This window comes from Pezoporus occidentalis, unplaced genomic scaffold, assembly GCF_034315485.1.
Source record: "Pezoporus occidentalis ecotype Australia unplaced genomic scaffold, CSIRO_AGI_Poc_V1 ctg182, whole genome shotgun sequence".
Lineage (NCBI taxonomy): Eukaryota > Metazoa > Chordata > Aves > Psittaciformes > Psittacidae > Pezoporus > Pezoporus occidentalis.
In genome coordinates this window covers 2,819,739-2,846,436 of record NW_026913662.1, presented here as the reverse complement: position 1 = coordinate 2,846,436, position 26,698 = coordinate 2,819,739, and the positions used below count along the sequence as shown (strand labels likewise).

Sequence of the window (26,698 nt, the reverse complement as noted above, 5' to 3'; positions counted from 1 at the left end):
TTTTTCACTTCTGTATGTTTCCCTACTAGCAAAAGAAGATTACAATACATGGTATTTACAGGTATGATATTTTTCCCCCCAGGTAGCTATTATAAAAGCTCATGTGATACTGTGTCACACTGGGTGTGTCAAATAGGTACACAATTCGTTTCAAAACCTGCCATATAGAAATCACTGTTCCTGCTGTAAGGAGCTAAGTAGAGCAAATTGGAATATATTTTCTTCCAAATATGCATACTCTCACTGTCAAAACTTCCTTCCAGCCACTACTTTAAACAGTTGGGTTCTTCTGGTCAAGAGCTGTGTTTTGCTTTGTGTTGGTACAGACTGAAATGATGGCTCCATGGCTGCAAGTTTCCAATGTGAATTGGAAAATAGTGGTTTTAAATCAGCTTTCTGCACCAAGCAGGTGAACTTTGTGAAGCATGTTAACAGAATGAAAAACTTTCTCTGAGGAAAAACAGGTTTTAATTTTCTGCTGGATATAATGTCATCTCCTTGGGTTTTGGATTTGTGTGGATTCTTAGCTGGGCTGAGAACTGCACCTTTTCACCCCTGGAGAGGATAGTTCCACTTCTGTAAATGTACCTATAAAAAAAATCACAGTCCTGAATCACCCACATGAGATTACCTGATTCACAGGTATATCCATTTATTAGGCAGTGAAGCCCAAATGTGCGCAGAGTACTAAACTGTTAGAAGGGAAGCTTCTTAAATCACTGCAAAAAAAAAAAAAACCATCAAAGTTGGAGCTGTAAGTTGTTTTTCTTTACTTCAAGAAGAGGCTACAAGTTACAGGCCTTCCCTGGGAAAAGGCATGTTTATGCTTAACAAACACTGTGTATGCTTAGCTGCCATCTCTTTCTGTTTTCTCTGTCCTTCTTTCTTAAAGTACTGGTAGATATGAAGTATCTAGATATGTATGTTTTCTTACAATATTGGCAGACTCTGCCTGCCGACTATTTTCCGTCTTCCTTTCCCACCTGATCAGTGTACTAGTAAGACTGTTATTAAGAATTAAGGTTGCAGGGGGTGTAAAGTGGGAGAGACTGTGCATCTTGTGTCAGATATCTATAATATATTCTTCCACACTTTTTTCCTCCTGATGTCAAACAGCTGCAATAAAAAGTGGTAAACCTTTCATCTTGTTATCCTTTCATAACCATCACTGTTAGGCATGGTCTTACCACTCTATCCCTTTATCAGCTGCTATCATCAGACCCATTATATCATCCTCAAAAAAATAATCTGCAGCCTTGATGTTGTCGTATCGGTTGCTTACATCTTTCCATGGCCTAGTGCTTTCCTTTTGCAAAGTGGATGACATGGGGTCTTGCAGCAGTCCAGATGAAAATAATAGCTGTTCCTTGAGGCAAGAGCCTCAAGGCAGCTCTTGTAACAGCAACCGGGAGGGTTTGTTACCCTCCATTTCCATGAAGGCAGAAAGCAATCTAGGTATCACTGTCTGGAAGAAGCTGCTCATCCTTGCGCCACCAGCAAGACAAGGTGATTGTAATTAGGCTGTGCACCAGAAACTCTACATTACAGAGACACTGATGCATGGATTCAGTCCACCCATCTTGGGATTGCTTGGAAAAAAATTGCCTTTCCATCTAGCCATTTACTGTGGGTGCAGCAGCACACACCCATGATAAGGCAAAGTTCCTAACATAATTTGGGGCACTTATGAAACACTGGAGGATGTAACAAATACTATAATATACATGCAGACCAAACACGTTTCATACACTAATATGAGCTCTGGAGTAGTATATGTGCTACACTAGTACTTTTCAGGGCAGAGCCACAGTCATTCCCTTGCTCCATATTTCCACATGCAACGTGAAGGGTTCAACCCAAGTTGTTTTTTTTGGGTTTTTTTTTTACAAGCTGTGTTTCAGGCATGATGACATGGTGAAGCAACACAACTAAGGAACTTGCTTCCAGCATTTTCTTCTTCCTGCAGCCTCATGTGGAAATGCTCCTCTTGCTACCGTATTCAGGTTGTGCAGACCTGTATGCCAAGTGAGGAAAACATTGTTGGGACACCTTGATTATTCTGGTGATCTATAGCCAGCCAACCATGTTGATCAGCAGATGCTTCCCAGATGTTGGCTGTAATAGATGGGAGAAAGTATTTAATCTTTGAACAATTGAGATACACCAAAAATGAGTTTCTCCCTTGGTGTGCTAACCCATGGGCCACAGTGTACAAGTCAAAATGAGTGTCTGTGGATAGATACCTGTAATGCTTTATTGTATTCAAGTGGAAATGAGTCTTGTCCTCGTTTTCTCTGATTGTTACCTGGGAAAGCTGGTTATGTTCTGTACTTAACTGGTTCAGTTTGCGTAAGGTCTGTCTAGATGGGACTCTGCTGCACACCATTATGGGAGCATCCTCATGCTGCATGAGCAAGGCACACTTTACCCCCAGAGACCATCTAGTCTGCGCAACAATACCTGTAGAACTAAAGAAGGAAAGATGCTTTTGATTTCAGATAATTGAGCAGAAAGTGTAACAGACAAGGATGGTTCAGGTGAGTTATGCCATCACTGCTTTCACATTAGACCAACAACATGTGCAGTTGCATGAAGAGGCTGTACTCCTAAGTGGATGATCTGGGAGAAGCCAGAGCCCAAGCAGTTCTTCCATGTTCTGATTTTCACACCCATCTGGGAGAAGGGGAACTCATTGCAACTCTGATGCAGGTGGCTGTGGTACAGGCTGGAAACTTTCCATCCCTTGTTCTGGGCCAGTACGCCTAATGCTGCTCCTGGTAATGTCTGATGTGCAGGTGGGAGCTGGGCAGAGCAAGGAGCTATTTCTACAAGTTCTTTTGTTCTTTTCCATACTTAAGTAAGCAGTAGAGAGTGGTTTTCTACAGTATTTTGAAACATGAAAGAAAATGGCTTATCTCCTTGCAGTTTACACAGGTGAAGGTGCAGTTGTTGAATAAGAACTATTTGCTCATAGATTTCAGGCTCTGCAATGTTCAGGTAAGTGCTAGCTCTAAAATATCAGAGGGGAAAAAATCACTGGCCTATGAATTTGAGGAGGAAAATTGTTCTGGTTAAAATCAACTGTTCAAGTGATAAACAACAATGCTAAAATGTTTAACTGTTCAATTTTTAAAACTTTGAAATGAGGTATTCAGGGTCTGGGGAGCTTTCTTATCTCCTGCACAATAATTATATGAAACTAACATCAAAAGTGACATAACTCAGAAAGCATTGATATCACCCAGATCTTTTTCACCAAGAAAACTTCAGTCAAGTTCTTGCATGGCGCTAATAGCACTTCCCTGTCAACTTCCATAACAAAATATGGGTAGAAGTCAGTGGGTACATTGATTATTCTTAAATGTAAGACGCCTGAGCTCAGTACCATTGATGCTGTTTCAATGTGTGGGTGTGTAGTGCTCTCCAGAATATACGTCTGACAGTTAACATACCATAAGGAAGCAGCACTGCATGAGAAGTCTGTTTCACACAGTAAAAGCATGTTCTAGTGAGCACATCAGGCAGCTAAATAAAAATGTTAAGCCTGAAAACTGTGCATGTAGCTCCATGTTTCAGCCCTTCATCTGCCACATCTGCCTGTCCCTAGTTGTCCAACAGAGGCCTCTTCCAACACAACATTTTAGGATCATCTGTTTTGTAAGATCTTCCACCTCCCACGCCTTTGTGAGTCTTTTCATCACTCTGGAGTACTTAACCTACAGCACATAATTAAGATCTTTTCAAGACTGTCTTTTTATTTTTTACAGAGATTGCAGTGGCGATTAAGATACTTGACTGTCTTGGCTTTGCAAGTGAAATTATGACTCTATAAAATCTACACTATAATCTACTCTAGCTTGCTTCTCCATTTCTGATTGAGGAGCAGATACCTCGTCTTGTGTGACTATCACCTCTTGGTCTGTCTTCCTTCCACATCAGCCCTAATAAATTCATCATCCAGGTTTTGCATTAAATCAAGCCTGTAGACCTGATTCATCCCAGCAGATGATAAGGAGCACCAATTCTATTCTTTGGTCAGCCCCAGAAAAATTCTCCTGACCTCAGGAAAGCCAGCTAGCTGTTTTTGAAAAACAGTCCTAACCCTCAGGGCTGGAAACACGTTTGCCAACCAAGAATCAAATTGTATGGCTTATTCCCAGCACCTAAATGACGTTTCATTACAGAGTGCATCATAGCTGTGTTTCTGCTCTTACACCCTTTCTCTTGCAAAACTGCATCACCCCTTCCCTTCTGCTCGGGATCCTTCCTGCTATGTTTTCAGAAGGGCGCTGGTTCCTGAGAGCAGTCTGTTAAAGTTCTGTATGCACCAATCTAGGAAAAAGGTCCTAGGTCGATTTCAGTGAAGTACTAGTTTGTAATGTTTAAAGCACTAATTTCTGAAGCCAAAATCGGACCATTTGCATCTAGGTTTGACTCAATAGCTGAGATACCTGTTTCCAGGTCAATCAAGTAGGAGACAGCCCTTACTAGGAGGGCTGACCTGTAGTGACAAGCTTTAATGCCCCTGTCACCATGCCCTTGATAGACTGTAAATAGACATTATCTTAGGCTTAATGTACTAACACCACTTTACACTGCTGCTAACTGGAATGCAGCCAATGGGAAGACTCCCCCTAAATATGTATTTCAGAAAAGAAATATAATATTACTTTTCGTTTTGTTATGAAAAAATCACCAAATTCTAATAGTTTTATCTAAAAATACCATAAACTTTGAAAAAGGTTATGGACAGGTTTTCCAAAGTCCTCTAAATACCAGCACTGAATAAAACCGGGTTGTTTGGAAATCCCTTCTGGTATTAATATTATTTATTTGCTCTTTTTACCCAGATGATTTTTCCTAACCAAGCTACATTTGTTTTCCTTATGAGAATTTTGTTCCAGTCCCACTGCCACTGCAAACACTGGTACCCATGTGGAAGGACTTCCTAGCAGGCAGAATTTAGCTGCATAGTCACACACTTCCCTCTTCACAACATTTACCAGATTCAAATGAAGTCATGACTAAGCAAGAAAAAGTTTTGTTATTTAAACTTTCTCTGAATTGCGGACAAAATCTATCCTGATAATGCGAAGTGGTGTGGGGTTTTAACTATCTTTTCCCAACTTTGCTCTTTGGTGTTGCTGGTGAATAGCGTGTGCTGATATTCAACAGCTAAGCCCAGAAAATGGCAGAGGCATGGAGTTCATTTTGATATCATTATAGGGTAACACAGCTTCATCTAGTCATAGTCTGCTTTGACTAAAATAAGAAAATTTAAGGATCTTCCTGGTCAGGAAGAGAAACTGTCTCCCGGTAGCAAAGATCCATTTCCTTAAATGTAGAATAGTGAAAATATCAAGGAGCTGCCCACAGCTCTAAGTCACTTGCAGCCCTTAAAGTTGCACTATTCACATTTGTGTTCTCCCTCAAATCACATCTGTCTGTTTGCCAGTGTGGCATTTTCACACAGATCCAAAATGACTGTGTGCATCCAAATCCATTGCTTCACTTGACTTCGGGCAAGTGGGAGGATCATTTTGCTCCAAGTCTGTTACCTTTGTGCCACTTGCTTGCTGAGGTGCTCTCTATCCCTTGTGCAAGGAGATCACTGTCAGATCAAGATAGGAGAAAAAAAAGAAAAGGGAAGAGGTTATGTTAGTTAAGAGTATGTCTGTGCTACACCACATAAAGAGCAGTTGTTGGGCTAGTACTTATGTCTGTGTCACAGCAGTGTTGTGGGACGTTAGGAGCTTACGTGTCCAAAAGGTGCATTCAGAAGTGTCAGCTGGACAGCACTGCACGTGGGTTGCAGGAGCAAGGTTAATTAAGCGAGGAGTAGTGCTGCCTGGAGCTGATTTTATCACTTCCAGTTCTGGAAGCAGCTTGGTGATAGCCAGACCAGGGAATCGCTGCAGTCCTCTGCTGTAAGGTACAGATCTACTCCATGGTCATTTCAGCGGGATGTAGCCATTGTGCTTGCCTTGGCTGCTGGTTTGGGTGCTAATAGTGAAAGGGTTTGGTCAGCGCAGCTCTACAGAAAGCCGGCTGTTTTGCTGTGCTGAGTGTGTAGTGTCTTTAGAGTACTGATGATACTGGGATAGCTTTCAGGCATTTTTGTTATTTGGGGAGAAGGGATTGTCTTTTTCTGGGTTGGTTTGTTGTTTACTTACACTGGTGTTTTGTTATTTCGTTAAAAAACAATGGATCTGGTCTTTGTGCGTAACAGAAGAGCATTGTGTGAAGAGTGCTGGTGAGGGTGGTAGATGGGGAATGATGTGTGCTGGTGGTATTTCATTGTTTTGAAAACAAACATGCCCCTCCTCTCCAGCTGCAATCTGCTGATTCATTTGAAGTAGGAAGGTCAGATTTCACCACTCTTTACTGTTCTTGTCTTCCTATAGTCTAGAAATATTTTAGAGCATTCCTTGTTCACTGCTAGGGAGCTTGTGCTTTCCTTCTTAGCTCTGCAGTCACCCAGAGCTGCTGGGTGCTTCTTGTTACTTTTGCCTCACACCCTGCTATATTCTCAGCTGGGGCAGGTAAAGAAGCCTGGGAAATAAGAAGGAAGGAAGGTAACAGGTATGCTGTTGGGGGAGTCAGGTTTGCTAGCAGCAAGAGGACAGATTGAATGGTCACATTTCTATTTGCATGAAAGATTTTAAAACTGGCCAGTGACCCAACCAACATTCAACATGACTGTTCCTCACATGCAGTTCCACAGGACTTGCCATACCTCTCATGCTGTGAGGGACCGCAGCTGATTCACTGCAGAGAATCACAGCAATTCACCCACTTCTGTGACATCTGATTTCTGAAGAGCACAGCTGGTGCTTGGCAAAATGAGTGCTGCAGAACAGTCAAAGACATGCACTGATGAAGACCACAGTGGATCAAAAAGGGCCTCACTGAAGAGAAGGAAGTTAACACCTTCAGTGCCACATGAGCTGTCTTGGGCAACAAACATTTTAAGTTACCTCCCAGTTAGATGACTGTTGCAACTGAAAACAGGCAAATCCACGCCTTTTTTTTCCAGGCCATTGCAAAAGACTGAAGAGGAGGTGGTGGTGGTGGCAAATGTCAGGTGGCTTGGAGGTACAGCATGAATCCTCAGTCCTGTTGAAAGGAGCAGTCCTTCACCACTGCCTGTGTCTGAGCCAGGATTTTTGTGTCTTTGTGTATTTCATCATCTGTTAATCTCAGGAAGGGACTGGGAGAGAAAGCATTGCGAATATTTTCAGTTACAGTTGAGTATTGTCCGTGGGCAGCTGTAAGAAAAGATGATTTTTCTCTCATGAACTTCCTGGTCATTTGCAGCTTTGGTGGCAGGTGATGGATGACAACGTAGCTGTTAGAGCAGCCAGCCAAATGAGCAGATTTGGAAAGCTGCCTTGCCTGAACAGATGTTTCTTTGCACAAACAAATTTGGAAAGCCCCTTTGAAGAGATAGTGTGGCCAGATCACCACATTTAATGGCTTTAACTTTCATGTCAGAGAAATCAGCAGTTTTGAGGATCAAAAACTTCTCACTGTTGTTCTCATTTAATCAGCAAGAAATACAGTAAGGACCTGGTTAGGACATAAGTATCAGGCCTGTCATAGGATTTTATCCTACTTCTATCCCTTTGTAAGCGCAGCAAGAGGATTATTTTAATGAGGTAATGAGTGTTTTATTTTGTAGTGATATTTGGAATAGATAAATTCAAGGAAAGATTGAGAATACATGCTTAGATGAAATGATAAATACTGTACTGTTATGAAGTAAGTAAAGCCCTCCAACGTTGGAAATATTTCTTTAAAAGCAGTCATATCCTGTCTATCTCTGAAAGTACTACTGAAAGTGATACCTCACTGGCTTAAACATGCTGCTGCCAACCATACCTTTGCAGTGCACCCCGTGGATGTCTGTGCATGGATGCTAACCTTTGCTGATGTGCATGGAGAGTCCTGGACTCCAAACCTCCTGCACGTCTGCAAGTGTGCTTGCTAAACACTTGGTCTGTGGAGGAGCTCCTTTAGAATGGGGACAGACATTTACAACTCCTCTTGTTGCATTTCTGTGAGCTTATATGGTAGATGCTAGGTTGGAGCATAGCGGAGCAAAGTCCAAATTGTCCACTTAAGGATTAAATATTTATATTGTATTAGGGTTCTCAAAGAGTTCCCTACTTAACTCCTCATATGTAAAACCATAACTGAATGCGGCCATTAAAAAAAAGGTTCCCTTAATACTACCAAAGTATTAAAACTAGTATTTTTTATATATACTTGGTGACAGAGAAAAACTCTGGTGCAGGGTTTCAGTACACACATGAAGGCAGTCTGCGGCTTTTCAGATTCTGCCAGATGTGGCTATCCTGCAAATTCTTTTTTATAAATACATGCATTTCTGAATTCTGAATTACAACAACTGTAAACTTAAGCTTGGATTTGTTGGAGTCATTGACTCCAACAGTATTCCTAGGCCTGGTTGGAGCTCAGCTGTGGATGGGGGGGGGGCTGTGTGCATCATATGAGGGGAGTTTGGGATCAGTACCCTCACAGCAGCTTCACTGGCTTTAAACATCAGGCTTTTCAACCTTCTTGAGTTTCCAGGTGAATGGAGGTGAACCACTCTTACTCGCTCTCTGTCATGTATCTCCCCACCTTACAGCCTGGTCTCCTTATCCTTCTATGCTTCTTTCCTCCTCCATGGACTTAATGTAGTTATCAGTGCTTCCCTTCCCAATGCTTGGCAAAATGAATCTCCTTACTGGAGAGGGGAGCAGCCTAAGAGCAGGTTTGGCACTACAAGTGATCTAAAGGAGACACCACTCTGATGTCACTTTACCTTCCTGTTATTTTTTAGTATCTATACATTTTAATTTTGCCACTGTTAAGTTTGATAAAATCTGTTTGTATACCAAGTACCTGGGAGTACCAACAGCCTCCCTGAGTAGGAGAGCTGCATGTACCATGTTATTTTAGATGGCTGGGTTTAAGTGTGTGTAATCTGACTGTGGCAGGAGGACGGGTGAGGAAATCCTGTTTCAGATTATAATTATCCAATGTAGGTTGCAGCTGATCACTGATCTCTGTTGCTACCTTTCTAAGCCAAGTGTGGCTGTGAGGAAAGAATGGACAATCCAGTATGTGCCCTGTTCAGCTGCACTGGCAATTTTGGCTGTTTAAGTTTCAGTTAGAAATAGGGTACACAAGTTTCAGCCTCTACAGCTACAGAATTGTCGTACCTAATATTGGAAAGTCATGAGTCATGTTATCATCCTGTTCCCATTTTCCTCCCTCCAAAGAGATCTAAACCGATAAGAAGCCACATCCTTAATGACGCATCTTAAGCTTATTAACTTTGCAGGACAGGCTCTTTAGCTGGTCTTTGTACAATTACAAAACCAGAATTTCAAGTGCACAGAAAAATGCCTTTTCTTTTGACTGAACACTCCTCAGAGGTCAGTAACTTTACTTACCTTCCCTTAAAGCCTGAACTTAATTTAGTCCCCAGCAAGCTCTGGCTGCACTCACAGTCACCTCTCTTTCCCTCTTCCCTTGCTCTGTATGTAGCCTTTTGGCCTCTCTGTTCACAGCTCCCCGAAGTACACAGCTGGTGTGTTAAACTGTCTGCCCTGTTAATGCTTCCTTGTTCTCTCCTTCTCACTCCAGATTTGTCTCTTCTCCAGTTTACTCTGGAATCCCTCCTTAAAACCATGTTTCTTGAACACCAGCCTCATTTTTTGCCCAAAGGCTCCCAGTTTCACTCCATATCCCCCCCCCCAGCTGGATATTAACCTTGGTCTTTGTTCACAAACTTTTGTTTTCTGCAGTATCATTCCTTACTGCTGTACATTCACAGACCTTCTCACTGTCTTCTGCCTGGCTTGTAAAAGGTAACAACAAGCCTGGATTTACAGTAGTTGGAAAATGTATGTTGAGATTTTTCTTAGTAGGGCAGGTTCCATCCTTTTACAGAAGCTGTAAGGAAATCAAAGCCCATTTGGCCTTTTGACCAAAGCTGGGCACCTTCAATCATACAGAGTTAAAAAAAAAAAAAAAGGATATTGTGGGCATCTGGGACACGTATGGGAAGAAATAACCTCCTTCCTTTAGTAATATCGCAAGTAACAACAAAAAACTGCCTACATTCATATGTGTGAAGGGTCACTATGAGGGGTCACTGTGGAGCTGATTCTACACACAATGTTGGAATTTTTTCTTTCCTCATCTCCAATGTTTTCTGTGGACCCCATTCACACCTGTAGTTTGGGAATAAGGATACAGAGAAGCACATTTACTTTGACTAACATTTTGTTTGAGTTCTTTCTATACTTTTTCTCCTGGCTTCTTTTTGTTGCATATGCAGAATGTAGCCTGATGTTATTAATTGCCATTGGAATTTTACCCAACAATTCCTTAGCAGCTTCAGCAATTCCAGCAGCTGTTTACAGTTTGTTTTCTCTGAGCAGCTAGGAACAAGGACTTACTCATAGCTGGACAGCAACTAAGAAATTGTTTTGCTTATGTTTTGCAGAAGTTCCTTGCTTTATAGTGTTCCTAATATGTCAAAGGGAATGCACCCAAAATCAGATACATTCTTATTCCATCCTGAATTGCCAGGCACTGAATGGATCCTGTAGAAGAATTAAATTCACCATAGCAGATCTTTTCCGGTCTACTTTTTCCCATTTGGTTTTCAACTGTCTCATGGACCTTTCTGTGCATCTTTGATCCAGATCCATTAATTTCCCAGTGCCTAAATCTAAATGAAGTACAACACTATTTCTCTGTCTTGCAGTGGTGCAGTGATCTGGAAAGTGCTTTGTATTGCTTGGATTACAAAAGAACAAAATATGGGAGAAATTAGTAAAATTTGGAAGCTTTTATGGATTTGCTTTTACGTAAGGTTGTCCAGAAAGTGTGCAGGGAGCATAATCAGAACCCAGTTGTTTTAGGGTCTAGTTTAGCAGTGGCCATTATTGAAATAAAAGTCCATATTGTGAGGTTAAATTAATTCTCACAGTATATACTGTAATAAATACAGCCAGCTATCTTGTACCTTTAGCAGCTCTGAAAATAGATGGACCTGCCTTCCTTAGCTATGAAATTCCTCGGAGTATGTGGGAAAGTCAGAGGTTGAAAATTTGAAGCTGTGGAGCGGTATGGCAGGATTTTAATGTATATATCATTTCAGTGTATCCTGTTGCACTTCTTAACAACAAAGATGCATTTTGTGCATTTTCGAGTAATTTAATTAAAGGCTACCAAAGCTGTTCAGGCTACCTGGAAACTCGGCTTTCATAATTCTGAGTTTCAGCCACGCAAGTTTTCCATTTTATAGGGCTTTTAAATGCTGCAACTTTTTGGGTTTGACTTTAGGAAGAGAAGAAAATATGAAAGAACAAAAAAAGAAAAAAAGGTCAGGTCAGGCTGGTGACCCAGGAAGCAGCGCTTCATTGAAACTGCCCCTGGGAATGCCCTAGGGAAGTAGCAGTTTCTCTATATTTATTTTAAAAATGGAGTATTGCAAAACTAAGGGACAAAGCAGTCAGGGGAGAAGGAAAGAGATCTGCAGAAAAGGAGAGAGAAGCCCAAAGCAGCAGAAGTGTGGTGGCCCATAGAAAGACAGAACGATTAAGACAGCTGGTGAATATTTCATAAAGCAAAGACAAAATACCTTTTTCTTTGTATGTTACTGGTCAGGAAAATATTTTCACTTAAACTTCTCAAGACTACTCAGAAAAAATCTTGATGGCCAATACCTTTTTGCTTTTGTTATCAAAGTATCTTGAATTAAACCTCTTTTATTTATATAGTATCTATCTGAAACTCATTCATCTCTAATCACCCCTCTGCTTTAGGTGAGACAAAACTTGATTTATTTCTTCTGTTAGCAGTTAGAGGTCAGTATTCCCTGGCAATTTTGTTGATAGTATTATTTTTATAGAAAAGATTTTCTTTATGCCAAATATCATTTGTTCTTTGCTTTTTAGCATCTGTGTTGAATGAGGAGCAATGATCCATTCCCAGCTCTCAGTGAGAAGCTTGGGCAGAACTGGGGAGACAAACCTCCTCAAATGTCCTTTGGCTGAAACTGCCTTTCACTGGTGGATTCTGTGGTGGCTTGTTGCCCAGAGGTCCTGGTTTCTTACTTTGTATACTCCTTTTCACTTTTTGGCCCTTTTGGGGCCAGTGTCAGTAGAAGTAGTATAATGTAGTCTCTCTGCCCACACATATGAGGCATGTCTAAGTTAAGGACCAACTAGTTCTTGTTCCTCATATAGTCAGTGGAGAGAGGTAGGAGTATCCAACAAGGAGAGTTGGAGTCTCTTTCCATCAGCATTTGCTGTCTGTTATTTTAGGGGCTGTCCCAGCTAGTGAGCTTGCAGGAGCAAGCAGAGCTATTGTCACAGGCAGCCAGGAAAAGAAAGAGCACTGGCTGTGCATGCAGAGGAGCCACTGCTCATCCCAGCTTCCCACAGAAACCTGCATGGAAATATGTCTGGAGTAGTAAGAGTACATTTGGGTTATGATTCTGATAAAACAGATACAACAATCTCCTCCCAGAGTGAAAGGAATGAGCAAGCCAGGCCACAGGCTGTGGCTTCCAGAGTGAAGGCAAAGCCATTTTCTTTCTGAATCAGTCTGCCTGCTCGGACACTCCCTGATTTTAGTCATTCAGTAGCTATTTGGAGGCTTTCCTGATGCTGGAAAGATAAAGGTATCTCATTTGGGTTTTCATAAGCCTGTCATTAAGCAGGCAGTGTTACCTTGATGAAAAAGAATTGCTTTCTGGGGAGCAGGTTGGGGCAGGAAACTGAGACATCTCAGGAAAGCCTTTCTGGACAAAATAATCCATAGGCTCCATGGAAATCTATTGTCCGAAACCACAATTTGTTGTACTTTATAAGCTAGGTGTTTGATTAGTGCAGGAAGAAAAAAAGATATAGAGAAGTTGCATCACTCCATGAAACTCAGTGCTTTTGAAGGTATTTTTATTTCTTTATGGAAAGAGTTCTTTATTTAGTTTGGAAAAATTACCTGCATTTATGTCCATCTGTAATGTCCAAGTTGTTTTTGCTGAAACTAAAGGATAATTTGTATTGAGTTTTGATTTTTTTTTAATTTTATTTTTTTCTTCCAACTACTCTTAAGCTCTACTTCTCCCTTTTACGTGTTTGTTTTCTTCTTCCTTGTCTCTTTGAAGAAAAATGGTACGAAATGTGGTTATAATTAGAATAATTAATAATTAAAGAAGCATAGAATGGTATTTATCTTCTTCCTCTCTAAGTTTCTTTCTTCTTGCCCATCCTGAAGGTGGTCTTGACATTTGCCTTTTACTGCCCGTGGGTCTGTTCTCAAAGTCCATGGGCTACGTACTATGCTGTTTTCTCCTGATGACATTGGCAAGTTTATTCAGCCCCCTTGGATGCATCCCATCCAGTCTCACAGGCCTGTGTAGCTCTGCTATGCCTGAGCCCCTCACTCTGTCTTTTTCTACCCGGCGTAACACTTTGCGCCCCCACATTCTGATGTGAGACACAGGTGTATAGGAGGTCTGGGGGCAGAATTTGCAAGTAGAAACTGTACGTTTGTGTTTTCTGCAGAGACTTAGAAGAAATTTAGAATCTTTCCTCTCCTGAAATTCCAGTTCGCTATCCAAATATCTGTGCATGGTCATCAGGACTTCAGTAATTAAGCAAGAAACAAAAGAATAAATTGATGGAACTCCAGTTTCTCAGATCCCATGCGCTATAGCGTGACATTTTTTGCTAATAACCTGAGTTATTCTCCTCAAACTGGAAAAGACTTAGCTGTTACTCATCAGATTTTTTTAAAGTTTCCCATTATACTGGAATATAATGTAATGTGTGGGTTGCTGCAACGTGTAAGCAAAAGGGAAGGAGAAGACAGAAGGGGAAACAAAACCAAAGGTAATTACTGAAAGAAGACCTCTTACCTTAAGTGTATTTTCACATCTTGTATAAAAATATATGCAATGTGAAATACTGTATTTTAAATATAGACAGTTCTGTTTGAAGTTGGTCTGAAGAAGCTTGCAAAATGGAGAATGTTATTTGAACTTTAATTTGCAGGAAACCTGAATTGGTTTGAAAAGGCTTGTGAAGCTAGGTTTTTTTACTTCCAAGGTGAAGACTTTTAGCTTAATCTCACTTTGCAGTTCTGGCTAATTTTACGTCTATGACTGTGCTATGCTGGGAGGGTTTAGTGCTCAGAGCATCTCCTGCCCTAGCTTTCTCCAGTCTCTGCTACTTGTACATTATGTGCCTTAAGAGAGGAGGTACTGCTCTGAGAGAATGAGCAGTGGATTTTGTGAGCAACCTAAAACAATTTTACTTCCTATGAAGGCACTCCCAAGACTTTAAGGGTTGACAGCAGGTAATAAAATGAAGTTGGTCTTTGTGGCATGGTAGTGAGAAAGAGGGAGGAGGAGGGATGAGAAAAAGGTGAATGCAGCTCAGTGATAACTGGGCAGGAGAAGTGCCCAGGCTACTGAGAGCGAAATGGGAAATGGAGATGAACCCAGTATAGTTTCATCTGTTTAGGCAAAGACATAGTGATGCTTTCCCATGAAGGAGAGTCGTGATGCTCAGTCTCATCTATATCTGTTAACAGTCATCAAACCAGAGAAAGTTTTTAAAGAGCAGCTTTCGTAAAAGATTTGGCTGGGAAAGATATATGAGGAAAAATTTAATAGAATACATAGCGAGCACTGATCGAGATAAAAGGAGGAGGAATAACTAGAGCTGTTTTAAAACTTGGTATTTCCTTCCCTCAGGGAATTCTGCTAACTTCAGTATTTATGCTGCATAGGAATATTAAAAAAGAAATTTAAAAATAATTTTTAAAAAATTTTTTTTGTTTGTTTATTTTGGTGCTGAAGCGAGGTTTATGAAAAATTTTGGTTTTCAAAAGCATGGTGTGGGTTGTGTTTTTTTTTAAAGGCCGGTTTGACATTTTATCTTCCTCCACTGCTTTTGATCAGTCCTGGGAACAGCAATTCAGAGATGGCTTCATTGATCACCACAAGCCGGTGTCAGTGGCCAAGCACTTTTGTCCCGGTGAATCACATTTATGTGCCTCCTGCTTTGCATCTAAAGAGCTGTAGCAGAATGGAGGTCAAAGCATACACTAGGATTTGCATGAGTGTGTGTCTCTTGGGACATCAAGAGTCCCAACTGATAGTGACAATGAGAGCAAGACTTACGTAAGCTAGAACTGTCATTTGGCATAGTGACAATACAGGTGGATGCAGATCAATGTCAAGATGAGACAAGATTTTGCCTCATTGACAGAATGACAGTTCCCAGTTGATTCTGAGTGACCTTGGCTCTAGGAGAAACATTTTGCATTTTTGGTGGAAAGAAATAAGATTATTTCAGTAAAATGACTGAAAATATGTCTGTAAATTAAAAGCGGGGAAGGGGAGGATAAAATTACCCATTACTTCCCAAACCATCTTTCCTATGTAAATGTAGCATCAGCACAGTTATTGTATGTGGTGACATGGTGGAATATTTTCATGTTGTGTATAACAACTTGAGGAGGCTTTGTGTGTTCTGAAAGGAAAATGGTGGCACTTGTGGTGGTCTACTTGGAAGAAGGAAAAGAAAATAGATAGTTTTTTGAAGCTTATTGAGATGGAAAGTAGGTTTTATAGAGAGAGAAGCAGGACATTATGCAACACTTCACAAAATTCGGGTTTAATTCAGCTGTGTCATGATCAGCATGTGTACTTCATCCATCAGCTGTACAACAGCTGTCAGCTGTTACCCTGCAGTGAATACTTCTGTGAAAGGAGTATTTATTCATGCAGGGTAATATTTAATCAGGATGGTCCTTATGTAAATTTGAGGGAGAAAAGGGCTCCACAGTAGCTCTCACAAATGTCTCTCTTGGTTGGCTGTCTATAAAACACCTGCTCTAGGAGTCACAATGACAGAAAAGGAAACAGGTAATTTCAGGTGTCATGTTGCAAAGATATCAAACTGGTATTTTATTATTTTTTTAAGCCTGTGGGCTAAAGTGACTGCTGTATGAGAAATGGAAGTTATGGTGAGGAATAATGAAGTGCAGACAGGTCAGAGCTGGTCTATTGATACACAGCTTTGCTCAACTGGACCAGCATTAAACCAGCTTTCAGGAGCCCCAAAGGAAACGAGGGTCCCTCCTGGGCCTCAGAGCAGGGAGGTTCTGCACATCAATGGGTAGTACAAACAGGAGACCCAAGGTGGAGATCGTTGAGCTCCTTTCTTTTCAAGGTGGTTCATGCCCTTCTCCTCCCATCTTCCTCCCTACAAGCCCCTGTGAGTCGAGGAAGGCTTGTTTCAATAGGAGGTTAGAAGCTACTCAGTCTGTTTGCTTAGGAGTGTGGTTTTTAAGGTCCTTATATATAAGGAGCTTGTTGCTTTTACTGTGTCATGACTGTGTCAATATTGTCCTTTGTAAGTGGGAGGACAGATTATGTAAGTAAAACATACATCTTTTCACCTGTATTTTACCAGGCTTTTCAAGAAAATATATTGGATAGAGCTGAGATAGGTGTACCCTCTGTGGAGAGAGAGAACGTAATTTTACTTTTTAATCTGAGTTTCTTCTGCTTTTTGCTGGACTTAATGGTCTTGCGGTAGGATAGAGCAATGAGGAAGAATTACAGCCTGAAATGTTTGCTCTGATATGTGGAGAAAAATGTGAAGGCATTATATGAGGCTATTTTAGTGAAAATCAAGATATAATACATTGGAATAAGGGGGCTTTTTTTCCTAGGTGTTGGGAAAGGAGCACTAAATTGTCTTAATAGATTGTGTTGTGTGCACAGTAGTTCTGCTCTCGCAGGCTGAAACCTGAGTTATGAAGCTGTATTATGATAAAGTGACTCATCTTTCCATTCAACTGCAAATTAACAAAAATGCTAAACCCACCGCACAAAGAACATGCTATATCTTCTAGAAATAGCTGTCACATAAAAAAAATGGTCATGTTGCCTCATTTTAGCTGTTGTGACAACTTGTCTGCAGCTGTTGCAATTCTTCTCCTTTGTTTTATAGTGGCTGTGACAGTCGATGTGTCCAGTGTATTAGAGCTGGTTTATTCCTAGTAACTAGTGCCTCCTCTATTTCCTGCAAACCTTTCAGGACCTCCCTTATGGCAAATAGAAAGGAGGGACTAACTGGTCCCCATGCTGTGCTATAAAGTTTCCCATGGTGCTAGGGAGTTTGGCTGACTTTCCTGAGTAAACTAACTGCATGCAGATAAGCTGCTGTAATAGCAGATTTTTTCAGGTATGTCATGTTCCTAAATCCTTGGTCTGGTGTGCTAGTCCTTCTCTTCCATCCTGGGTTGGGATTCTCCCTTTAAGTGATCCCTGTGAGTCCTCACTTCTCCATTACCATCTCCTCAGCTGGGACACTCTCACAGAAGCAGTGGATTAAGGCTAAACCTATAGGGTTTAACCAACCTAAAAGGCTTGGATTTTGTTTTACTCTTCCTCGTCTGGTGGCCATGGAGGACCTGTTCCTATTCTAAGCTTCCCAGTTCAGAAGACAACACTGCAGGTTGGACTGAAGCATAAACAAGGGGAAAGAAAAGAAGGGCTTTGAAGGAGAATAGCAGAACACCCACAAGGAGTTAAAGAGATGGCCTGAAATTATTCAAGTGAGAACTTCATGCATATCCTGAGGAAAGTTGTTTGTAACTGTTAAGATTGTTAAGCTTTAAAACTGGAGTACTTGCTAAAAGAGGTAGATTAAATGTTCCTGCTGAGAGGCCAGAGTTTCACAGTGTGAAGGCCTTGGCAACGATACAGGACAAATGAATTCTTGCTCTTTCCTGCCCCTGCCTCTCATCCCACCGTCTCACAACGCCCTCAGCAGTGCTGACACAACTCTTTCTCAAGCCACATCATAAACCAGTCCAGTGAATTTGATTAACTCAGAACTTGATCCCACAGGAATTCTTCTTGCACAAGTGAAAGAAAGGGCAAGAAAAATACGGCCTGAGTTGCTAAAGGTAAGGATTTCTAAAAAACTAAAGCTGTTGCCAAAACTTCTGCATTTAGCCACAGTGCAGCTCCAGAGATTTCTGAGAGTAACTGAGGATCAGCAGTGGTTTTCCCCTGGGCAATACTCTGCACCGATTGTCTCAATCTTGCTATCAGAACTGAAGAATGTTGTAATTCGGGCCTATGATTGTACACATTTAGCAAATTAATTGGCTTGGGCTCTGCCTTGGTGTTGTAAATTTGGTAGGATAAACCAATAAAATTGTTCCTATAGTGTAAAGATGAACTAAGAGCTTCAGTATCCGTTATGGGCATCTCTGTGCTATACAGTGGTTAGTAGCACTAAGAGCTCCTGCGGAGCATTTGACACCTGGCAAACCTGACATATCACAGCCAGTTGGAAAGCCTGACACTGTGAAGGTGCCTTTCTTCTACTTTCCCTTGCAGTTCGTTATTTGTCTTTTAGGTCATACATAGTAGTTTTCATTTTCTGTCATGTTTCTAAGGATGATCTATGTGTTCTAGGAAACACTCAGTATAAGTTCTCTCTCTTCTGCTAAACGCTTTGGCTTTCTAAGCTGAATTTGAATACTGAAGTTTCTAAGTTCTTGAAAATCTAAAAATGCCTGACATTTGTTAAAATAAACAGATCGCCCAGTCTCTTCAGAAGGGGTCTTTTTATACTGTTTGAGTTTTGTCCTATAGTACAGGATCACTATATTGCATTTATTCTTTAGCCCCTTGACAGCAACTTTTTTTTTCTCTGTGTTATTAGATTTCAGCTAGATCAAATAATTTGCAAGTAAGTTATCATCTAAATTATTTATTTTCTCCAAGCACGGATCAACTATTATATCCTTACTGTATCTATGGTTAAGCTTCCTTCTGTCAAGACTCGGACTACATATTCACAGGCACGATTTCTTCTCCCTCTGGTTATTTAGGACTGTATCTCTTGCAGGACATCACTGCTGTTCAGTTGTTAAGATCCATATTTCTTGGCATGTGTTCAATATAAGATGAAAGAGGATGGATGTGGTGGCAAAACCATTAAATCTCCCCAGACCTATGTTGGCTTCCAGTGCAAAATTAAGGCCACCTCTGTGGATTGTTTTCTGTGGCTTCAAACACTCTTCTGATAAAATAAGGATCATTGGGTCACACATGTTACTCTGACTGCCACCTGTTTTCTCTATTGGAAAGGGGTCAAGAAAGGGAGCTGGCAAAAAATGTAACAGAGAGCCTCTGTAAGGTGTGATTACCCAGCCAGGAAAAGTTCTCAGGAAGCCAAATATGCTAAGTTCTGGGCTGTTTTGCACTGCCAGGGGGAAAAAAGGATTGTCCTAAACCATGTTCTTATGCTACAGAGATTTCAAGAAATAAAATTTTGAGCAGAGTGAAATACCTCTCCTGTTTTGTTATGCTATGCTTTTACAAGCAGCAGAGTGCACCACTCTTACGCTATTAAACTGGAGAAAAAAATGGTTGCTATTCCCTGTAGGCATGTTCCCTACTATTCTTTTCCCTAACAGGCTTGAGTGGGAGCCTTACTTGCATGCTCACTGTAGTAAATATCTCTGTATTGCAGGAACTGTCCTGTCTCAAAGACTAGTTTTTGGCAAGGTCGTTGTGTGTTTTGGCTGTTAATAACACAACATTTTTCTTTCTTGTGGCAAGCCTAGTGCAGATACATGCTACTTATTATGTCCCCTCCCAGTTAAGCTGTGTATTTTGGCAAAGTATTTCCAGCTTGTCAATCTTCATGTACCTCACTTCAACCCTTCTTAATAGGACTCTTATCTGGAGCAGAGATCAGCAGCAAAAAATCCAAGATGGGGGATACAAAGTAAGTGTTTCAAGGCTTGGAGGTGAATAATTTGTGTCTAAAGAATCATGACAGTAATGCAATTGGTGATATGTTCAAGAGGACGTTGCACATTTTGGCTGCAGTTTAGAGAAACAGGAACTGATAACAGTTTGTTTATTGAGAGGTAGCCTTCCATGCACATCCATTGTTATACCAAGTCACTAGATTTTTATTCTCACAGCATGTCTGGGGTTTGGGCTGAGGGTAGCGTCTGAACCTACATGGGACTTTCAATGCATTGCAAAGATCCAGAGCCTGAGATACTTGACTTAGATGTGAACCCTTGTTCTCTGCTTGGCTCATTGAGCTTAAGCAGTTGAGTTTATTCTGAATAACAAAATAGAGAGCTATAAGATAGAGCCTGCTTTGGCTGTCGCAGCGTAAGGCAGCTAAAACCACCAAAGCACCTTGGCAGTGTTTCAGTTTCAGAACTAGTAACTTTTGCTTGATATTTATAACCTCAGCTATGAGCTTTGTCTCCAATATCACAAGGTCATTCAAAAGTCAAAAAGAACATCATTTCTTGGAAAATGTAAAAAAAAATTATAAACAGGAATTGAGTCAGTAAGTTATTTTTTTCTTAAATGGTATGGATAAATCCTTCCTTTTAGAAGGGTCCTCAATGGCTTGTTGTTGTGTTTGATGAAACATTAATGTTTGTGCAGTCACAACACAGCTAAATACCTTTACCTTGGAACACAAAAATTTCCTTTCCCTACAAGACAGGAAAAGACTTAAAACAAAACAAAAAAAATCTGGGCTCACCAACGCACTTTACTTGTATCTTAGCTTGCAATCACTGGCACACAATAGCACAGCATTTACTGCAGTGTTTTCTGCAAGCATAATGTAATTAATTAATTGACTTGCATCTATTTTGAGATATTGCATCTTGTCTGTGTTTTGTTATTAACTTTCTGAAACATCAGTACATGATACTAAAAGAAGCCTCCTATCAGAGAGAAAACTGAGAGTGCGTTATCTGGGAGCATACCTGCCTTCATGCCACGTGAAGGTGGTGCACCAACTTTGTGTGGTCTTGTGCATTTGGAAGGCAGATCCATATCATTAAACCCAGAGGCAGTACCCTGTAAGCTGTCTGGCTTGAAATCTTCCTGCTTGAGAGAAGATCAGATCATGGTAGTGGCAGGAGGCTTGCTGGGTGCTGGTCTGCAGGGCTGTACTTCATGAGCCGTGTGAAGTCAGTGCAGGTATTTCATTTTCAGGATACATTCCTGGGTTTTTAACTAAGCTAATTTGAAATTACTCCAAATTTTAAACCATGGGTTGACTTCAAGAGGACTGTGGAATTCCCTGGAAATAGGAATTCTTGATCTTACAGACCATTTCTTGATCTTATATTTTTTGATCTTGATTTCTTGATCTTACAGATCATGCTAGGATGAAAAGGTGGGGGGGGGGATGTAGAGCCAGCATTACAAAATTTGTGGGTATTTTTCTGTACAAGATAACTTTATATGTTAACTGTTAGCCATTGGGGGGTGGGGAAAGAAAGAGAAGAAAAACTGCATTCACTATAGGAGCATGTAAATTTTGAATGCAGTTCTTAAGGATGAGAAGGTAATTTCTGATTAGGAAAACATGGGTACTAATTTGTACCTGGCACTCATTACAACAGGATTATTCAAGTGCTTAACTCAAACTTTTCTTGGGTGTTTAGAACCAAATTATCATTAACTTACTTCTTTCCACCCCATTGCATTTCAGTGCGCAGAGAATGTCATAGATGATATTTAGTACAGCCTGACCAGCCTTTTCTGATGCTGCACTTTTTTATTCAATGGAATTATTCAGTGTATTTTTTGGAACTTTTATGAATATGCCTTGTCATCTTCCATCTACTTGTCTTCTAAATATTGGAGAAGGGGGTAAGAAAAAAACTAGTCTGTATGTGGAAAAGGAGGAAAAATGTTCTCTGTGCCAGTATGTGCCAGCCAGGAGGCATTTTCTATTGACATTTTATTGTCTCTTCTTTCTGGAGAAGTGTTTCAAAAGCTGCCAGTGCTGCAGAGTTCTCCGCTGCCTCATTATTCAGAGCTGCTGATATGCTGAGCGAAGTTCCTTAATGCAGCTTTTGGTAACTCCAGGGAATTCTCTTTTGTTTCCTCTTCCTGCTCTTTTTCCTTTATCTGAAGAGTAAATGTTTGTGTTTCTTGGAGGACTTTGGGGAAAGAAATCTGCACACTGTGCTCCCTATCTTCTACAGAAACCAAGGGAGGAGATTTAAGGAGTGTATTTTCCTTGCAGTTTGTGAGAAAATCTGATTTGGAAGGGTATTATTTTTATCTTCTAGTTTGGCTTCTTCCACATATAATTATCATTTCTCTCCTGAATGCAGTTTGGTCTGCACTGAGTAAGAGGAATAACTGCATGACAAAAATAAATAAACAACAAACCAAAACCCACCAAAACCAACCAAACAAAAAACCACCAACAAAATAATTTTGAAGACTTTTAAAATTTACGTATTCACATGATACCAGTGAAACTGCAATACTGCAACAACTATTTTGGTAAAAGCAGTGTATCTTACAGCATATATGGTCTTTCTTGCTGTTACGGTCTTTGGCTTGTGAAATGGAAGTTACTTCTACTATGACTAAAACAATTTCAAAGAACTAAACAAAACACACAAAAAGAGCAAAAAAGTGGCTGCTTGGCACTGCATCATTAACTAATTCATTAACCTCCTCTGTGAATTGCCTTGCTTTTAATCATGGGAATAACAAAATACACATCTACTTTTTTTCTCTGGGGAATTTCAGAGATCATTAGTTAATGTGTATAAAACAGGGTATGAGCAAATACACTGATAAGGAGTTTTTAACAGCGCAAGGGAGGAATAAACACCGATATGTTGTGTTTGCTGTGACTGTGTTTGCTTGTATTATTGATTTACATATACAAATCCAGGCAAAATGTTCCCACTCCAGTAACTTCTGTGTGGCTCAGCTGTGATCAGAAACCTGTTCTGACTGCTGCTTTTTTTGCACTTACATAGTCCCAGTCCCACAGGGCTTGTGATGCAGCAAATCTGTAGTCTGCTAGAGCATATATGTTTCAGAATGTTGTGTCTATCTCTGTATTATAAACCAGCATACTCAGACTCGCTTCACATTTGCTTTTTAGTTTCATTTCTGTATTTTCAATCTGTTTATCTGGTAGAAGGAGAGATGTATTCATTAGAGGAGCTGCGTATATTTAAAGCCATCCGATGACTATCAGGAGGTAGCAAAACTACCTTCTGAGAGCAACTAAACTCTCAGAAATTAAGTAAAGATAATATTTAGTATCATGAGTGCGATCAGTTGAATTATGAAAGATTTTGTGAAAATGTTCTTGCTGTTAGTAGAATGAGTTCTGCTTGCTCGTAGCTGTGTTTCAAGTAAGGGAAGAGCTGATGAGGGCTAAAAAAATACGGTTTACTATATCTATAAGAGCAAATAACACCATGATTTCTGTGTTTTGTTGATCCTTTCTTATGAACTGCACCTTTATATCTCAAAATATTATGTCACTGGCTATTAGATGTCCAGGAACGAGAGGCTGTCAGTCCATTTCCTACTGAACTATCTCCTCCTGACAAAAGCTTCTCTGCCAGCTTTGATGAGCACCCGTGTTGGCAGACTGTTGCCAGCTAGCCACAGCATGCTTGTTGGCAAATTCTATGAGAAGTATAAATTTTCCAAGGCACACGAGGACACCCTTGTAAGTTGTTTTTCATGTCTTTCAGCTATAGGTCTCAGTCTTAAGAAAACTGGTTTTTGGAAGAGTTCAGTTTCCACATCATCAGTGTTGAAGATTGCTAGGATATCACCCAGGAGTAATTTGGCTCAGTGCTTTCAGAGATCATAGAATCACAGAATGGTTTGGTTTGGAAAGGACCTTAAAGATCATGCAGTTCCAACCTTCTCCCATGGGCAGGGACACCTCACACTAGACCACGTTGCTCCAAGCCCCATCCAACCTGGCCTTGAACAATGCCAGGGATGGGGCAGCCACAGCTTTTCTGGGCAGTCTGTGCCAGTGCCTCACCACCCTCAAAATGAAGAATTGCAATTACTATTAAAAAAAGCATAGAAGCATAACTAACTCATTTTTCCATCCCATGACATTTAAACATAACACTATTGGTAAAGGCTAAATGACTAGATCAGGAAAATTGCAGAAGATTAAGAACTATTGTAAATTTTAAACTGCTGTGGCTAATTCTGGGCATAGCACAGTGAGGAGGTCTTTGGAATTTGCAGATTCAGTTCATTGTGAGATGTAGGCTTACTGGTAGAAGATGAATGGGAAGTCTTCCATAAACAGACTGATTCAGATACTAATCACAGAGTCCTACAAACTCTTCCTTTTTGCTGCTCTCTTGCTTTTTCTTTTTTGTTTTAAAAAAGAAAGTACAATTTGCAGTCTCATCTTTCTGTTGGTAGCAGTTGGCATTCAGGGTACATTCACCCTCAGCCTACCCGTGTTCAATAGATTTCCTTCAGTTTTCCATTTTGATCAAACACTGGTTTACTCTGTTGAAAACCCTGGCAGGTACCTTGGAGCAACATGCCAACATGCTGTGTTTGTTGATTCTAAGGAAAACCAAACAATTTCCAAACTCTTAGGGTGACATTTGCTGTCAGAAGGGGCAGAGGCAAAATTAGTAGTTTCACTACTAGCACGTGTTAACCTCTGAAGCTTTTGTCTCCTGACCCCAAGCTATGCTACAGCCCTGGGAGTATCAGCAGGAGTCAGCTGTGCATTGTAACTCTATGCTTCTCTTGTCTTGCTAGAAACAGCAGATGAAGGATTAGAGAGGTTTGGAGTGCATCCCACAGAGACAGTCAAAGCAGAGGAAAAGTGAGGAATGGTGAGATGTAAATGGGAGGCAGAACCACCACTGAATCTCTCCAAAGTGACTGCTGTTTCACTGACTTCTGTCTCAAGAACCAGTATGCTTTATATTTTTTCTACAGTATATATTGTCTAAATCTTTTTGCCACTGCATTTCCTCATCCTCTTTAGAAGCAGTCAAGTTCCATACCAGTATCTCCATATCCCCCTCCTACCACTGTGCATGGGTCCTCAGAGGAAGTGGCCCGCTAGGTTCTCCTTGTTGTGGTTTCTGTGCATTTCCAAATGAAGAATGTTTGTCAGTTGATCACATTTGCACAGCAAGAGCCAGGTCAGGGCTGCAACCTGCCAAACTGACACCGCTGTAGCTACCTTAGCACATACACCCTGATGCTGCCTGTGTGAGATCGTTATTTTAGTGAGGGACTCTAGCAGCAAATATGTCAGTGTATCACAGTTCTGATTTGGGTAGTGCCACAAGTGTCCTTAACAAAACAGGGGATACAGGGAATTATTGGAGAGCTGGTCACTGATGCTGATTTTCTGGCTTGCTGCAGCTAGCAGCATGCACTAAGCAGCATAAAATTCCCTGTGGACTTCCTGGAACAAAATATGCTTTGACTGCATTTTTTTTCCCTGTTCCTGAAAAGCTTTATCCTGCTCTGTCTGCTGAGAACTTTGCTTGACAGGAGAATTTTGCATAGCAAAAGCCTGGATAACTTCTGTCCTAGTTCAGTGGCTGGACAGAGCAAATGAGACTGCTGCTGTGTCTGATGGATTGCCAGGTGTTTCATGCTCTTAAGTGTAAACGATAGAGAAATGTAGGAGAAATAATAATAAAAAAAACCAACCAAACAACCTTTTGTTTGTATTTAGAGTGTTTGAGCTTTGATGAGATGAGGAGGTTTAGAAGTCAAAACTGTGGTATTTCCACTGAAAATGTTTTGAGATTTCAATATAAAAAGTAGACTTGATGGTATCAAGATCAATAGAATGACTATGTTTGCTTTTGAAAACATGTTTGTGTGTTTATATATGTTTTCCTATGATATTGATAGTATAGACTCTTATATCCATCTGGTCATCCTTTTAAGAAGACTTCTCTTGGAAATATTCCAAGCATTTTTGTCTTTCAACCCCAACCAAGGCAAGAGCAGTGTTCTAGGATGCACTTCCTAATGAAACTTGAATAGGATAATACTCAGATTGCTGAGCTTGGCTTTCTATTGGAAAGAAAAATAATTACAGTTAATGAAATAACCTTAAATCTGAGCCCAAACACAGCAGGTAGTTTTTTCCACTCTGTTAGATCTGAGATCTGAAGTGTGAAATTTCATTTTAGCTTGCTGTCACAGGACTGCTAGACTTGGTATAGTCACCACATTTTTCTGTTAAGCAGCATACACTATGCTACTGTGTTATCTGAGCTCATCAAGAGGTTTCACTGACAACATGTCAAGAGCTTCTCAGCTGATAAGTAATTTCCTCTGTCTTATAGGAAAGGTATTAGCAAATTTAGACCTTATGGAAGGATGGAGGAACAGGGATATTTGCTGTTGCAGCTCATAAAAATTTACAGTAAGAGGTATTCTGTAGCCACTACTGTGTAAAAGATAGCTGTGGTCTTGATGGCGCAAAAATTGTTGACTGAGGAAAAAAGCGGTTAACAGATTGTTGTGTCTGCAACCTAAAAATGGTTTTCTATGCATGTCTGCATATAGTACATAAGTACATGCATACACATTGCTTCTTCAGTAAAAGCCTGTATGCCTGGGAAGTCTAGACAGATTGAATGGGGGATTCTGAGGTTGTCAGAAACTGGAGAGGGTAAACGTGTATGTTTGAATCCTACAGCTCTCTCCTTCTTTCTTTCTCTCCTCCTTCTTTCTTTCTCTCCTACTGTTATTCAGTCAATTATTAACTATTTTGCATTTGATTTGAAGCTTAGTATAAAC

The 26,698-nt window shown here is 40.5% G+C and overlaps 1 protein-coding gene across 3 annotated transcripts in view; it reads left to right on the top strand.

Moving 5' to 3' along the window:
* The window catches only part of FAR2 (fatty acyl-CoA reductase 2), a 134,868-nt gene that overhangs the window by 27,426 nt on the left and 80,744 nt on the right, over positions 1 to 26,698 (top strand). Inside the window, exon 1 of one of the 3 annotated variants that reach the window (XM_062615561.1) lies at positions 2,956 to 2,997. The exons of the other annotated variants lie outside the window; for them this stretch is intronic. Coding sequence (XP_062471545.1) covers positions 2,990 to 2,997 — 8 coding nt within the window. The 5' untranslated portion in view covers positions 2,956 to 2,989. Of the gene's footprint in view, positions 1 to 2,955; positions 2,998 to 26,698 lie in introns of those variants that run through there. 3 annotated transcript variants of the gene reach the window in all.